This window comes from Ruditapes philippinarum, unplaced genomic scaffold (genome assembly GCF_026571515.1).
Source record: "Ruditapes philippinarum isolate M1 unplaced genomic scaffold, ASM2657151v2 ctg5333_1_1_1_1, whole genome shotgun sequence".
In the NCBI taxonomy this organism is placed as follows: Eukaryota; Metazoa; Mollusca; class Bivalvia; order Venerida; family Veneridae; genus Ruditapes; species Ruditapes philippinarum.
The window spans coordinates 26,698-44,305 of NW_026865790.1; the positions used below are offsets into that span (position 1 = coordinate 26,698).

Genomic DNA, 17,608 nt, shown 5'->3' on the forward strand with positions numbered 1-17,608 from the left:
ATATCAGCTGACCTAGATTTTTGACAAAGTGTCTGACTGTGTTGTCCCTTGATGTAGTCATGAAATTTAGGCTGTGTGAAATATGACCTTTACCACCAAATTCAATAAACTCGAGTGCACTGATATATTCCTACTCTGATCTTTTATTGAGTTAACAGCAGATTTAACCACCAATTTGATAATAAGAATTATAGATAGGTCAGGGATCTATGCATTATGACAGTCTTCAAAATTGTATAGAAACAAAAAAAATCTGTTCATACACTACTATTTAGTGTTGTATTAATGCGGTGGCATAGCATTTTTCTCAAATGCAATATTGTTTCGAATAGGTTAAACGTCGCACCATAGTTCTTACGGTGACTCTGAAAGTGAATAAGGAAGACCAGAGGTGCCCCTTTATTCTTTTTTATGCAAGAAAAGCACCCGAGTAAAACAAACCTGGCTGGATAACTTCCATACATGAAAGTCATAATTAGTGAATGAGATCTATATATATTTTTTTGTATATTAGATGGTCAAAGGTCAAGGCCAGTGTGACTTAGAAATAGAACAAGAAATGTGTCCATAGGACACGGGTGCCCCCACCGCGCCACTGTTCTGTCAATCTTATGACTCTAGGTCAAAAAAATTTTGAAAAATAAAAATCTTTTACTAAGTAAAGGGCAAGAACTTAACATAAATCCACAAGCAAACCCCAAGGTGCATAAGTACACATGCTGACCAACATTCTTGTAAACTTTCAGGCCTACAAATGAAATACCTTTTGAGCTATGCATGAACAAGTTGAAAATTGCAAATTTATACTACTGTAAGTTAAGGGCAACAAAACTGAAAAAAAATCCACATGCAAAGTCCCAGGTGCATATATAGCTTCACAGTGATGTGAATCATTATTCCAGTAATTTAGTGATGTTGATCGTTATTCCTGTAAAGTTGGTTGATTCTAACTCAAGCACACATTAGGAACAAATAACAACATAATGAAACGGTTTTTACTAAGTCAAGGGTAATAACTACAAATACTGGATAAATCCACAAGCAAAACCTCAGGTGCAAAACTAAATATGCTGAGCAACCTTCCAGTAAGGTTTAATGACTATGTCAAATCCTTTTTGAGTTACATGCGACACAAGTTCAAAATTGCAAAATTTTACTAAGTCAAGGGCAATAAGTCTTAAACTACTAAAACTATCCAGACGAAAATACCCAGGTGCACAACTACACATGCTGATCAACATTTCTCAGAATCCCTTGACAAGACTTTGTAACGTGCACGGGCTAGCTGTTATATATAATTTTTCTTATGGCTACTTTGCCAGTTGATTGGTTACAAATGATTATACAATAATTTGTTCAAACTTTGGAATCAAGTTTAATTAACTAATGTTATAACAGTAATGTGCTTGAAAGATAATAAGTGGTCCTTGAACTGGATATAAAATTGGGGTGACACTTTTTAGGCTATTTAATATATATAGAAAAAACACTTGGATATAGAAATTTTCAATACTTTAGTAATAACAATTACACCTAACGCAATGTTAAATTGATGCAATTGAAATACTTCGTAAATAGTGCAAGAACCCAAGTAATTAAACTAAAATATTAATTAATTAATTCTGTGGTGTTGACACTTCGGCAGCTGGACAGAGACTGACTGTCCGCAGCTTTGAGCTCTATTTATACCCAATAACGTAGTTATATTTAATGGTCGTTTACTGAAGTTGAAGAAATCAAGCATCCAAGAGATATTGATAATGGGTCGAATATTGGTATGAATGACATTGAGTACGAATGATTTTCGGTACGAATTGCCCTGATATTTTACAAATAACAAAAATATGCCCGTTATATCAAATAATTGCTACAGATAAGTTGTTAAATCTAATCATTTAATTTTTATGTACTTATTACTTATTTATAAAAGATTAATCTATATATCTCAACACAAGATAACATATTTGTTTACAATTCAACTTATTCAACGATAGTTCGACGAAATCACTCTCAACCATGGCTTCTAGAACTTTATAGTCGCTGTTGATGCCGTTGTGGTGGTTTCGGTACGAAGCGGTTATGTATGAATCATATCTAGTTTATCCATAATTCACTCCCTTTGAAAATTTGCACCATTTGTAACGATTGTTCAACGTTTTTTGGAAAGAAGAGTTTTTTGGTCTCAAAATTTGGCAAAGAGGTTTGTAATGCAGAATTGTTGTCTATTTTATTGTCTTTTGATGACATTTGTCTGTGAAGTATTGTATTGCTGCTTTTTGAACCAATTTGTTTGATATTTTAGGTCTTAGAATTCGATCGTATAATTCGATCGAGCTAAACACCGTTTTCCAGTACGTTACGGATTTAGCTCTGGGGAATTGCACCCAATTAAGTACATAACACTATTATGTGATGTTTCCATTTTTCTACCATTATTTTACCGTTTACGGTGGAAAAAAACTTGATGTGTTTGAAATTTATTAATGTTCCTGTACTATCTATCGCAAATTTTCCAAAAAATAATAAAAATCTGTAGAATTAAAACAGTCTTTGTTGCATCTGCCATAATAGATTGAGATATTTTCTGCAGAAAATTTTGTATTTACTTTATTATTTTGTATTGAATTATTGATACAGTGATATTTAATTATTTTCTTACAAAGAAATAATTGTTTTGTTACACTTTAATTTTATCCAAAAAAATACCAAAAACATTCAAGTCGTTACTACATGCTCTCTAGGTGGATTCTCCAGAGTTGTATGTGTACAGAAAGTACCGGAAAACGGTGTTTAGTTAGATTTTCGAATTCGTAAATTTTATCTTTTAAGATTTCACGTGAGCAATGCAAACAATACAATCGAATTACATAAATGAACTGTATTGAACTCTCAGTGTATTATCTTTGTCATTCAGCCATAAGCTCGATACCCTGAAAGGGAATCAGAATACCAGTCCACCGTATATATTTCTTATCTAGAGATAAAAGAAATTGTCTGAAGATCCAATCTGAATCACTGCAGTAGGTCATGATGTATATGTTTTAATATAATCTTTCCCGTTCTTTAAACAGGCTGGTGAAAATGCCTGACCAGGCTTATGACATAAAAATCATATTTCTAAAAAAATAATAATGCTATTTCTTTTAAAGTTAGTTTGTTTATTGTGTATAATAGATGACATAAACAGAAAGAAAAATGATAAAACTAAAAGTTTGCTCTTAGTATTGTTGTTGACATTTTGACGATTGATGGTTGCCATTTTCAGACCAGGCAGAATACTGGTAATCAGAGCCAATAACAATACAGTATTCAAGATATATTACGGCAAAAGTTATTAAAAAGAAACAGTTTGTTAAAATTTGTGATATTTATGATGGGAGATGTATAAAAATCTTTGCATGTATTTGAATCATGATGTGTTTATTTGGAACAGGGTATTATCTGTCAAATAAACTCATATATGTATATTTATTATGAATGATATAAAAGAGAGATAACTCTTTATTTGACTTATCACCATTATTTGGTAAGGATTGTTACTGTTTATTATTACACAGCAAATACAAATGTATGAGACTTTTTGTGCAAACAGTTTTTTAACACACTGACTGTTTAAACTTTACAGTGCATTTACTAGTAATAATCTCATAAAAAGATTAAATTTGTATTAAACCATCCCTTACAATGCAGATAGCCATATTTGTTGTTTTAATATTGATGTATGGATGATCAGAGGGCGGAGTTTCTCATGCAAACGGAAATTGAACTTCCACAATAAGGTTTCAGATTTTTATGCTTTGGTTGTCTTGACACCAAGTAAGATCTAGAGTTGATATGAAAACCAATTTATTTATTTATAAAATGTCGCTATTTCTGTTTTTAATGAAATTGAATAAATGCACCTTTATTATTAAAGGATTAACATAATTTCCACTAAGTAAATATATATTTTTACAAATGTTTACTAACAGTTGCTTGTTCCTTTCTTTTTATCTAAATAGTTACAAGCTAGTGGTACCAGGAGAAAGCAACAACAACAACAACAAAAACACTGTTGAACAGAGGTACAGATACAATATGTTTGTGTGGAGAAATATGTTGTGATTTGTAGAAGCATGTGTGAAACCACTCTTGAAAGAAAACTATTGCTTTGCAAATTATGTGATCATTTATTTTCCTTCGTAATTTTCTTATTGTACTGAAACATCATTTTTACAAACCAGTGACTTTAAGTTTGGTTTGTGAATATTCCTGTATTGGAAAATGCGAACTCACAGTTATGAAGATATTATTTTATCAATCATTGTAGAAAATTAGTAACCTCAAAATACACTTGTCAATAGTGTGTGTCAGTGTGTTTTAAATCATTTTCTTTTAGATTCAATCTTTAAGTATATATAACAATGTTGACTACTGAGGAAAATTTCAGATGCAAAATATGTGATTGCTTACTTGCGGATAGCAGTAGTCTGAAAACACATATGACAATTCACACTGGTAAAAGGAATTATGAAAATGCAATATGCCACCGTTCGTTTTCGCAAAGTAGTCATCCTAAAACACAAAGAACAATACACACTGAAGATATGAATCATGAATGTGAAATATGTGTACACAAATGTCATCTTAAAAATCACATGAAAAAATACACTGGTGAAAAGAATTGTGAATGTGAAATGTGTGAATATTCCACTTTGCACAGAAGAAGTCTTAAAACGCACATGCAAATACATACTGTTGAGAAGAATTATAAATGTGAACTTTGTCACCGTTCATTTTCACAAAGTTGTAATCTTAAAACACATATGACAATACACACTGGTGAGAGAAATTATCAATGTGCAATATGTCACCGTTCATTTACTCGAAGTAGTCATCTTAAAACACATATGACAATACATACTGGTGAGAAGAATCATGAATGTAAAATATGCCAGCGTTCATTTTCTCAGAGGGCTTCTCTTAAACAACATATGACAATACACACTGGTGAGAAGAATCATGAATGTGAAATATGCCATCGTTTATTTTCTCAGAGGGCTTCTCTTAAACAACATATGACAATTCACACTGGTGAGAAGAAACATAAATGTGAATTATGTCATAATTCATTTTCTAATAGCAGTAATCTTAAACAACATATGACAATACACACTGGTGAGAAGAATCATGAATGTGAAATCTGTCATAGTTCATTTTCTCGAAGTGGAGATCTTAAAAAACATATGACAATACACACTGGTGAGAAGAATCATAAATGTGAAATATGTCATAATTCATTTTCTCGAAGTGGAGATCTTAAAAGACATATGACAATACACACTGGTGAGAAGAATCATAGTCTTAGATGTGTAATATGTCACCGTTCATTTTCTCAGAGCAGTAATCTTAAAAAACATATGACAATACATACTGGTGAGAAGAATCATGAATGTGAAATATGCCATCGTTTATTTTCTCAGAGGGCTTCTCTTAAACAACATATGACAATTCACACTGGTGAGAAGAATCATAAATGTGAAATATGTCATAATTCATTTTCTAATAGCAGTAATCTTAAACAACATATGAAAATACACACTGGTGAGAAGAATCATAAATGTGAAATATGTCACCGTTCATTTTCTCATAGCAGTTCTCTTAAAAATCATATGACAATACACACTGGTGAGAAGAATCATAAATGTGAAATATGCCATAATTCATTTTCTCGAAGTGGAGATCTTAAAAAACATATGACAATTCACACTGGTGAGAAGAATCATGAATGTGAAATCTGTCATAGTTCATTTTCTCGGAGCAGTAATCTTAAAAGACATATGACTATACACACTGACGTTAACGATCGATCTTTTAAGGGTCATCAAAGCCGATATAGGCATATGAATATCCATACTAATAAAATTATATATAAATGCAAATATTGCATCTTCAAGTGCTCCAACAGTTGTGAGATGAAACAACATACGAGAAGGCACAAAAAAGAGAAACTTTATAATTGTGATACATGTGATAAATCATTTTTAAAGAAAAAAGATCTTGAATCGCACGTTGAGATGCACATTTAAGTAGACAAAAATGAATGCAAACCATTTTAGCACTTTATTTATCATGCATATCGTATGAAATGCTATTAACTCTGGTATACTGCTGAGACCGGAAGACATATAATGACACAGCAAAAAAAAGAAGGAAAAAACAGGTTACACAAATTATGTACAGTACTAAAAACTGTTGAATTTGAATTTAACATTCTTCTGTTTTGTGTTTGGTTTGAAGATTTACCATATAGATATTAAGTGGCGATTTCTTGCATACAAATGTAAATATTACTTTATATACTGTGTATACTTTTTTAACCTCTCTTATTGTGTCACAATTTCCTGGTTTTTCCATTTGTATTAGTTAATAGTATGAATTGTTTTTTTTGTTTATTTGATTGGGGTTTACGTCACACCAACACAGCATAGGTCATATCGCGATGTTCCAGCTTTACTGATTAAGGCATAGGAACTCTAGAACAGGACCACATATTGCGGTGCATAAATCCGAATCCTTACCGGTTTTACATATTGTTTGTCCGACCTTTGAATATATTTTCATATTATGCAGGCGGGTGGTCTTTAATTATCTAATCTCAATTTAATATAATCTGCTAATTTAAAAATCAGTCAATTTTACGGTATATTGAAAAAAGAAAAGGAGTGACATCCGCCATTTACCGCAACGTTCGGCGTAAGTTATCCCCCTTGATATGCTTGATTTTTTGTTTTAATTTTTCTATTACTCTCTTTATGTCACTCAATACATGGAAAACTTTCACATTTTCTAGTAACGAATACCAGATGAGTGCCTAAAATATTTATCTATGGATCATGTTTTAATATTCATTTTTTCAGTTAGGCAAAATCAGTTGGACCATATTACTGAAGTGTCTGTTTTCTCCATGTTTACAAATCAAAACACGAATACGCCCGTTATAATGCCGCCTATACATGTCAACACGTGTAATCAATAAACCGTGAACGTTATATCCGGCTGATACCTGATAGTTGACAAAAATAACGGGAACAAAATTCTGAAAAAAAATAGTAATCAATTGTAGCCAAAGGGGAAAAACTCATGCCGAAAACGTTGCGGCGAATGGCGGATGGCACTCCTTGTCTTTTTTATAATACCGTAAAAATTGACCAGTTTTGAAAGAGACGAATTGGATTCAATTGATAATATATTTTTTGAGGCCATATACTCGGATAATACTTTAAGATATTAAGATGTAGCAGAAACGTTTAAAAAACCGTTACACGATCGAAAATGTGCGCCGCAATCTGCGGTCCCGGTCTCGAGTTCCTATGTGATTAAGGAAGACCTCAGGTGCCCTTCCGTGCATTATTTCAGGCACGAACGGACACCCGAGTCGAACCACCGACGTCCCGTAAGCTAGCTTGATAGCTTCCTCACATTAAAGTATCCAAAGTCCCTGTTGGGATTCGAACCCACAGCGGTGAGGGGCAAGTGGTTTGAAGTTAACGACCTTAACCACGGAAGTATAATTTGTAAACCAAAGATGAGTACCTATACAGTGTGATTTGTATACCAAAGATAGTACCTATTCAATTATCAACACCAATATGAACACCATGGACAGTAACTGTATCTATAATTGTATTTATCATGGTTAACACATGTTCAAAATATGTAATATTTATTATCATGGATTTATTGGGGTCCAAAATATGTAATTTTTATAATCATCGTTTTACTTGTCTCCAAAATATAAATCTTTATTCTCACGGTTTACTCGTGTCCTAAATATGTAATTAATTGTTTTTATCATGGTTTTACTAGAATTCAAAATATGTAATTGTTATTATCATGCTTTTCTCATGTTTTAAATATGCATTATTTTGTCTTATGCTGCGCTAATACTACATGTATTGAGGATGAACATTGTATGTATGTTATTTGTTAAAGCCAAAAAAACATTGAGTTGAATATATAAGTTGTATATGTGTGTTATTTACACATAAAGATAATTATATAAACAACATATTAGTATCCATGTCTATGAAATAACCCTTGAATTTTTCACTATAACTGTAAACTTTAAAAATAAATGTATTATCATGTTCTGATAATAATATTTATATAATTTAAAGATTGTATTAATTCCTTCTATTCAAAATTAGATAATTGTAGAATTCATACCTAAGACATCCCTGGATTTTTAAGACCACCCCTCTATTAAGACCAATTTTTTTAAGAACTGAATTTTCTGTTCTTTAATTTAATGGTAACGTGATCTACATTTAAAACCACCCCACTTTTATAGAAATAGATATAGAAATAGTCTCCGTCCGTCTTTCCGTCCTTCCGTCCGAGATTTTTGTCTGGAGCATATCTCAAGAAGTACTTGAGGTATCAACTTGAAAATTCATAGGTGGAAAGATCATATTGAGGACGAGTGCAGTGCACAAGAATGATAACACTACCATGCATATGTTTTCAGTTATTGCCCTTTGTTAGTTTTCATACTTTTTGTCCGGAGCTTATCTCAAAAAGTGGTAGAGGTATCAACTTGAAACTTCACAGTCGGATAGATCTCATTAAGGAAGAGTGCATCGCACAAGAATGATAACGCTACCATGCATAATTTTTCAGTTAGTGCCCTTTGTTATGTTTTCAAACTTAATTTTTGTCCAGAGCATAACTCAAAAAGCCTTTGAGATATCAACATGAAACTTCATAGGTGTATATTTCTCACTCATGCAGGAGGTGTGCAGTGCACAAGAGTGATAACCCTACCCATCATAGTTATTATGTCGTATCGTTATTTTTCATACTTTTTGTTCGAGCTTATCTTAAAATGTGTAAGAGGTATCAACTAGAAACTTCATAGGTGGATAGATCTCATTAAGGAGGATCGCAGCACACAAGAATGATTGCCTACCCTGCATTATTTTTCAGTTATTGCCCTTTGTTATTTTCAGCCATCAATATTCTCATAGTTTTCAAATCTATTTTCACTTCAGCCATCAGTTTTCATTACCAAAAGACCTCTTAAAATTGAATTATTCTGCTCTACTTCATATATATTCTTCCAATGAGCAAACACATTCGGCGGGGGATGGCCATGTTAACATGGCTCTTATCTACTTTTAAGACTACCAGTTTCTGTTCTAATTGATTGTTTTATTCTTTATCTAACCCAACATTTGAAACCACTGATAATCCGGTTGTTGTAGTCTAAAAAGACATAGGGCTTTACCCAGCGGTGAAAAGAATTATAAATGTGAGATTTGTGATCATGCATTTGCATGGATAAACAGTCTGAAAGGACATATGAGTATACACATTGGTGAGAGGAATCATAAGTGTGATATAAGTGGTTTTTTATTTGCACTGTTTAGTAGACTTAAAGCACATATCGCAAAAGTACACTCTGGTTATGAAACTTGCAAATGTGAAATATGTGACCATGTAATTTTTAGAAAAAATAATCATATAAAGCAAAATGAAAGAACTGCACTATGATAAGAAGATTTTTAACTGTGAAATATGTCGTTAGTAATTTGCATATAGGAGTTATTTAAAAAAAACATATGGCAGTTCACACTGGTGAGAAGACTTTTAAGTGTGATACATGTGATAGGTCATTTGTAGACAAAGATAACCTTATAAAACACATTAAAACACACACATATAAAAACATTACTTACAGAAATGTACCTACATACACAATATCTGAATAATTATAGTTTGTCTTGTGTTTTAGATTTTAAGGTTGCATAAAATATAGTTATATCTATGGGGAAACGGACATAAGCCCTCCCGTCCAAAAATGACAAGGCGGACAAAAGCCTTCTGTGACAATGAAAGAACGAACGAACAAAAGCCCTCCTATGAAAATGACAGGGCGGGCAAAAGCCCTCCAGTGAAAATGTTCGGGCTGACAAAAGCCCTCCCTTGAAATGAACAAGATGGACAAAAGCTCCCCGAATTAAATATTTACATGTATATGTATGTTCAATATCTGCTATTTTCGGCTAGCCCTATTTTCCAATGCACTCAACATATTAGGATTGTTACATAAATATTTGTAGTTTTTAGCTCACCTGACCACGAAGTGCGTCGTTCGTTGTCAACAATTGCGTTGTTAACAGTCTAGCAGTCACAGTTTTGATTGGATCATTGTAAAACTTTGTCAGAATGTTTGTCTTGATGAAATACAGATCGAGTTTGAAGATGGGCTATCCCGAGTCTAAAACTAGGTCACAGGAGCTAAAAATAGTAAAAGCTTGTTAACATTCTAGTGGCTGCAGTGTTGATCAAAATATTCTGGAAATTTGTCAGGAAGGTTGTTTTGATGATTTCTAGGTCAAGTTCGAACCGGTCAAAAACAAGGTCACAGAAGCTAAAAAATAGAAAAAGTTTGTTAACACTCTAGTGGCTGCAGTTTTAATCCAGATATTCATTCAACGTACTTATGTATTGCCGCGGGAGGACTTTTGTCCGCCGTATTATTTTTACGAGATAGCTTTTGTCCGCCGATGACTTTCACGGGAGGGCTTTTGTCCGCCCTGTAATTTTCATGAGAGGGCTTTTTTGTCCGCTCTATCATCTTCACTGGAGGGCGTTTGTCCGGAAGGGCTTTTGCTTTGTGTAATAAAATGTGTTTGTAAAAATAGAAGTTATACATGTACATATGTACTTGCTTTTGTGGTTTTATTTTCCTAGACAGGACGTTAGTTTACTTGAAAGCTGCATTCATCCAGATGAGCCAAAATTTAAGAAAATCAAACTAGATAGAAAAGGGTACTAAGGTTTTAAGAAAAGTTAAAAAGATTCAAGAATTGATTTACATGTTTTGTGCGAATAATACTTATACTTTCGTAGTATTTATCACCATAATTATTTCGACTACGTATTTACTAAGGCAGTAAAGGTTTTTTCTCCCTACTTTGGCCTAGTTTTGTATTGCTTACGCTGATTGTAAGTGCCGTTTACAATGTGTAAATTATTTTATGTGGAGTTGGTAATGGTTAGTTTGTGGGATTTATATGCCACCGCTGCAAATAGCGATTCACCTGTGTGGGTGTGTGCGTGCTTGCGTGCGTGCGTGTGTGTGTGTTATATAGATTGTATAGTAAACTTCAAAAATCCTCTTGTGAAAAACCACTTGTCCAATTTCAACCAAACTTAGCAGGATTGATCCTTGGGTGAAGGGCTTCCAAAGTTGTTCAAAAAATTCCATTCCATGCAGAAATCATGGCAACCACAAGGAATAATTAGAATAAATTAAAAATAAATCTTCTTGTAAAGACAAAAAAGGGCTAGAGCTTAGATATTTTGCATAAGGCATTGTCTGGTAGATTTCTACCAAGATTGTTTAAATTATAGCCCTGGGGTCAAAATCAGCCCCGCCCCGGGGATCATTGATTTTCACTATATGTACATATAGTAAAAACTTAAAATACCTTCTTGTAAAGACACAAAAGGCCTAGCTAAAGCTTAGATATTTTACATAGGCATTGTCTGGTAGACCCTTACCAAGATTTTTTCAAATTATAGCCATGTGGTCAAAATCAGCCCTGCCCCGGGGGTCATTGATTTCACTTTATGTACATATAGTAAAAACTTAAAATACTTTCTTGTAAAGACCTCAAAAGGTCTAGAGCTTAGACATTTTGCATAAGTCATTGTCTGGTAACCTCTACCCAGATTGTTCAAATTATAGCCCTTTGGTCACAGTCGGCCCCGTCCCGGGGTCATTGGTTTTCCTTATATGTTTATAGTAAAAACTTATAGTAAAAACCTTTAAAAAATCTTCTAGCAATTGACAAATGCTAGATGTTAGATATTTTGCATAAAACATTGTGAAGTGAACTTCTAGCAAGATTGTTCAAATTATAGCCCTGTGGTCAAAATTAGCCCTGCCCCGGGGGTCATTGATTTTCAATATAAAAATACAGTAAAAAATCAGAAGTTCTTATTGTCTGAAGGTACAAGGATTAGACCTTTAATATTTGATAAATTATAATACCTATAAGTTGTTCAAATTTTGCCTCTAGTGTCAAAATTAGCCCCGCCCCGAGGGCCATAGGTTTTCCTTATATGTAGTAAAATTTAAAAACAATCATCTTCTCTAAATTTACAAAGGCTAGAGTTTAGATATTTTGTATGAAACATTATGTAGTGAACCTCTAGCAAGATTATACAAATTATAGCCCTGGGGTCAAAATTGGCCCCACCCCCAGGGGTCATTGATTTTCACTGTGTACATATAGTAAAAAATAAAAAATATTCTTGTCTAAATTAAGGTACAAGGCTTAGAGCTTTGATATTTGGTATATAATATCATTTATGAGTCCTCTACTAAAGTTGTTTTAATTATGCCCCTATTGTTAAAATTGCCCTGCCCCAGAGGCGATAGTTTTCCTTACATGTATAAAGTGAAAACTTGAAATATCTTTTTCTCTGAATTGAAAAATCTTCTTTTCTGAATTGACAAAGGCTTGTGGTTAGATATGTGGCATGAGACTTTGCGAAGTGAACCTTTACCCAGATTGTTCAAATTATAGCCCTGGGGTCAAAATTTGTTCCGCCCCGGGGTAAATCATTTTCATTATGTACATATAGTCAAAAAATAAAAATTGTTTTTGTCTGACGGTACAAGACATAGAACTTTGATTTTTGCTATATGGTATCATCTATAGGTCCTCTACCAAAGTTGTTCAAAATTTCCCCCTGGTGTCAAAATTTGTGATTCTCATTATTTACACATAGTAAAAACAGAAAATAAAACAAATGTTTTCTGAATGGAAGAAAGCTACAGCTTAGATATTTGACTTGAAATGTTGTTTGGTGGACCTGTATCAAGATTTTTTGAATTAAAACCTTGGGTCCAAAATTTTTCCATGCCCAAGGGGACAGTGACCTACTTTCTTGTCCTTTGATAAAATTTTGACCATGTGCACAGTTTTAGTTGTAAAATTGAACTTTGATATCAGGTGACCTAGATTTTGATGATGTGACTTACTTTCTTTTCCTTAGTTGTACAGCTATGAAATTTGAACCATGTGCACATATTGAGATGTAAAATGAACTTTGATATCAGCTGACCTAGTTTTTGACAAAGGGTCTTATTGTGTTGTCTTTTGATGTAGTCATGAAATTTAGGCTGTGTGAAATATGACCTTTACCACCAAATTCAATAGATTCGATTGCACTGATATATTCCTATATTCCTACTCTGATCTTTTATTGAGTTAACAACATATTTAAGCACTAATTTGATAATAAGAATTATAGATAGGTCAGGGATCTATGCATTATAACAATCTTCAAAATTGTATAGAAACAACAAAAATATGTTCATACACTACTATTTAGTGTTGTTTTAATGCGGTGGCATAGCATTTTTCTCAAATGCAATCTTGTTTCGGATAGGTTAAACGTCGCACCATAGTTCCTACGGTGACTTTGAGCTTTGAAGGTGAAGAAGGTGCCCTTTTATTCTTTTTTATGCAAGAAAAGGACCCGAGTAAAACAAACCTGGCTGGATAACTTCCATACATGAAAGTCATGATTAGTTAATTAGATCTATATATATATTCATGTATATTAGATGGTCAAAGGTCGAGGCCAGTGTGACTTTAAACAAAAAATTGTCCAACCAATTAATACATGTAAATACCTCTTTGACCAAATTCATTTAAATTGTGAGGTTGGTCATGAAAGGTCAAGGTCACTTTAATCTTGACTTGAAGACTTGGATCTACATTCATTTATAAGATTTGATGTTGCGTTTCGTCATAATCGTACATGAGGCTTTTTTATATGGTGATGACATAGTAAAAGGTCAAGGTCAATATGGTTATAACACAAATATGCTTGTTTGCCTATAATTAAAGAATGCTTAGACTTACATGCAGCGTTACGATATGGTATAGAGCTGCTGGTGGACATGATCACAGGGACTCAGCACAGAGTTGAGATAGTGTAAAATTGATTATAGAAAAAAAATGTCAATAAAGATATTTCCTTATACCATAAAATACCTTAATACATAACAATAATATAAATATAACCCTTCTGATTGTTTAAGTTAAAAATAATTCTTCAATTTTGACTGCACGCTTCTGGTTGACTTGCGTTGTCAAATGCTCCTCAATTTTGATTCTTTAACGAGTTAGTTTATATCAGAAATGGTTTTGTGCTATGTCTCTATTGAGATGCTGTCTCTTTAGCAAATTAAAATACATGTATACATTAATTGTTTATTAGCTATTCCTTTGTTTTCATATTCTAATTAACTAATGTAAATTATCAATATTCCTCAATACATCTATATGATATTAAGTTATATATAAACTATTACAATTAAAGTAATTGTTTCAAGTTTATAATTGCATCAGCACAGAATGAAAATATGTTTTACATATGAGATTTTCTCAATCTATTCCCTTTAGTATACGCTAGCTATTTTATACTTATTATTGAATGAGTCAATGTAGATAATAATAAATATAGCATATTAATCCTCAATCAATATCATTTCGTGTGGACATGTGTAATTCATACATATTCAACGAGGTCGATGTTTGAATTTTTAAATATAAATCTGTCCGATATGGAAATCCTTAACCTTTTACCACATGAGCATATTGTGAAAAATGGCCGTTTTCATTGAAAAGCCTCCTGTTACAAGTTCAAACGGCTATGGAACTATGAAAAATGCTTCAATACTGATAAAACTTGGCTGGACAATAGCTTTAGTAACAGCATGATCAATCTAAAATTGTCTGTTACCATGGCAACGGTGGGACGTCTCAAAATTGCGTAAAATCACTCACTATTTTCCATTGTTTTTTCCCATCATAACTGTTTTTTAAAGTGCTGCAACTCTCAATGCATTGAGATAGAGTAAAAGGCTTTTCAGCGTCGGTTACACTTAAACCTTAAGATCGATCTGAGCTGTCACATGTCCACAATTTTCTTGGCGATGAGGAGGACTGCCGCCCTCCATTTAAACCCCCAAAACAGAAAGGGTGCACATCCCCTTTCTGTCAACCCGGGCCATTTGGTGTATTATTTTGATGGGGGCGCTGAAAACGTGATCACATTTTTAAACAATATTTCTCAAACGAAAAACAGTGTTTGCATGAGGTCTAAATAGAGCTTTTTTTAATGTTTGAGGCCTCAAAATGAGGGGTGGGACAAAAGGCCGCCAAAAGACGTCTTTATGAGGGAAAAAGTTAAATATACGACATGTTTATGATGATATTCATATCAAAAGATTGAAAAAAAATGAAAAGGAAATGTTGAATTTGAAAATGTGCATGGTCCAGACATACGGTCGCCCTAGTTCTGGTGAAAGGTTATAATTGTGTCTTCCTGTAGAACCAGAAGCTGTATCGAACGATCAAGGCAGAAGGTATTGCCATGTCATATCAAGATAAGCAGGACAAACATGAATATCTCTGTTTTATGTTTGTTTATTTGTTGTGGATGCAGAGAATACGAGATGTTTATACTTTGAGTTTATTTCTAAGACTGTCAAATAAAATGAAAGTAATTGGTCAGTACACTAAGTAGGCGGAGCCTAACAATCAAGTATAAAGGAACTGCATGTAATAAATATTTAATGTAGAATTAAATATGACACAATTATATTTATTTTATATAGAATTAAATATGAAATGAAGCCCTCGCCTTTTCTTCCCAGTGAGAAGATCCCCCCAGCTGATAGACCAGGCTATCGAGGTTGATGGACTAATATTGGCTTAATAATTTCATTTTGTTGTTATGATTTATCTAACTTTATAAGTTAAGAAAATTTTAAGGGTACATATAATAATTCACTATTTTTTATTTTCAAAACAAAGGAGATGTAAAATTATGTACTTATAATTCATTTATGTTATCACTATAGCAAGTCTATACTTCCCATGATTCTCTGTAACAGGCATTCCCACCTAAATGTATGCAGCTCCAGCGCACTTGGTATTAGTAAATTAAACAGTCAAGACACAGTTCTAATTGTGTTAGTTGTTTATACAATGACTTAGATGTCTTTAGAATATTATGGACTATTGTCTATACAAAGTACCAAATATTATACGGTAGTTCGATGAAGCCACTGTCACCCCTGTCTTCCATAACTTTATAGTCTCTGTTGATGCCGTTGTGGTGGTTTCGGTACGAATCGATTATGTATGAGTCATATTTACGAGGGCTGTTCAAAAAGTTCGTGGACTGCGGCTCTACTGTTCACATCTTTTAATTTGCGTATATGATTTTACAAGAGACATATATGATAATATGTCCTTAACAAACACTGAAAAAATCAATACAATATGTTTACAGATAACAATTCTGTGACAGTTACAAATCACAAGGGGTGCACAATCCGGCGCACGCTGATGATGAAACAAAATGACGTTCGTGACGTCGCAATATAAATGAAACATTTTACCAGCGTCATTGTTTCTGAAAGTACTCTTTTTAGTGTTCAATATCTGCGGTACATATATCAAAACCATTTTTCTGTTTGTGATGATGACCCAAGATATAAAGTGGTAATCTTTTTGCTCCATTCTCCGTATAAGGGTCCGAGTGCCGCATACTTTCCGCTCTTTATCGGGATTTTTGAGTAATTTAGATACTTAACGGACAATTCAATTGTTGATTTAAAGTATCAACTTGAAACCACCCTCGTCCGATCTTTAAACAATATAATTATCAAAGATAAAGAAAAATATTTTACCAACTGACAATTATTCTATGCGGTAAATGCGGTAAATCTACTGAACACCGGCTAGCATTAATTATAAAACAGACCAGGGTAAACACACGTAATACAAATAAAAATCATTGGTTGTAGATACGCATATATCCTGATGAATGAAATAAAATATTATTTTAATTAAATTAAATTTTTTGTCAGAATTGAATCCATAGACCCGATGCAGAAATTAAAAAATGTCGGACATCTCGCAAACCTTTCATACTTCTGGACTTCTGTAGATCTTTTGCAATTGACGTTACAAACGTCCCAACAATTTGCCGCTAAAAATTATCCGTCGCCCTTTCTGTCTGTGAGCATGTATTTGCCGTATTTGAATCGCTTGCGCGACCTGAAACTCATAGACTTGCTCACCAAATCATTGTTCTTTGTTAATTTAATCACCTCATAAAAATATGAAGGATTATCCCACATTTATTGGTAAAAATTTCAGAAAGAGCGAATTTCTAGTTTTTAAACGGGCTTTATACTTCCCAACTAGCCCGTCTGTCTACTGCAACTCAAAACCTGTCTGTTCAGCTATTCAACGTCCAAACGATGTCATATTTCAGATTTATGTCATTTAAATATTAGTAGATGATTACTAGTATTTTACTTCATAAAACAATCATTCAGGTTGTTTCACCATTTGTTTATATTCTAACATTATACGAAAATTTTGGCGTGCGCCGATGTTGCGTTGCCATGGTTATTAAAGTGCACATAACTCGTTAAGGAAATATAAGTTTACAATAAAAGTAAATCTTACTTGTAGAAATAAAGACATTCTTTCGATTCATATCCACTTAGGGTGTTTTTATG

The 17,608-nt window shown here is 33.1% G+C and overlaps 1 protein-coding gene across 1 annotated transcript; it reads left to right on the forward strand.

Moving 5' to 3' along the window:
- Positions 1 to 1,756: 1,756 nt before the first annotated feature.
- Positions 1,757 to 8,158, forward strand: LOC132730343 (zinc finger protein 883-like). Its single transcript, XM_060716243.1, has 2 exons — positions 1,757 to 2,200; positions 4,002 to 8,158. Exon 2 carries the CDS (start codon positions 4,404 to 4,406, stop codon positions 6,066 to 6,068), a length of 1,665 nt encoding a protein of 554 aa, XP_060572226.1. The 5' UTR covers positions 1,757 to 2,200; positions 4,002 to 4,403; the 3' UTR covers positions 6,069 to 8,158.
- The last annotated feature ends 9,450 nt before the right edge of the window (positions 8,159 to 17,608 follow it).

Bases quoted from the DNA above. Each gene is read 5' to 3' on its own strand.
- LOC132730343 (XM_060716243.1), top strand. From the start codon at position 4,404: ATGTTGACTACTGAGGAAAATTTCAGATGCAAAATATGTGATTGCTTA.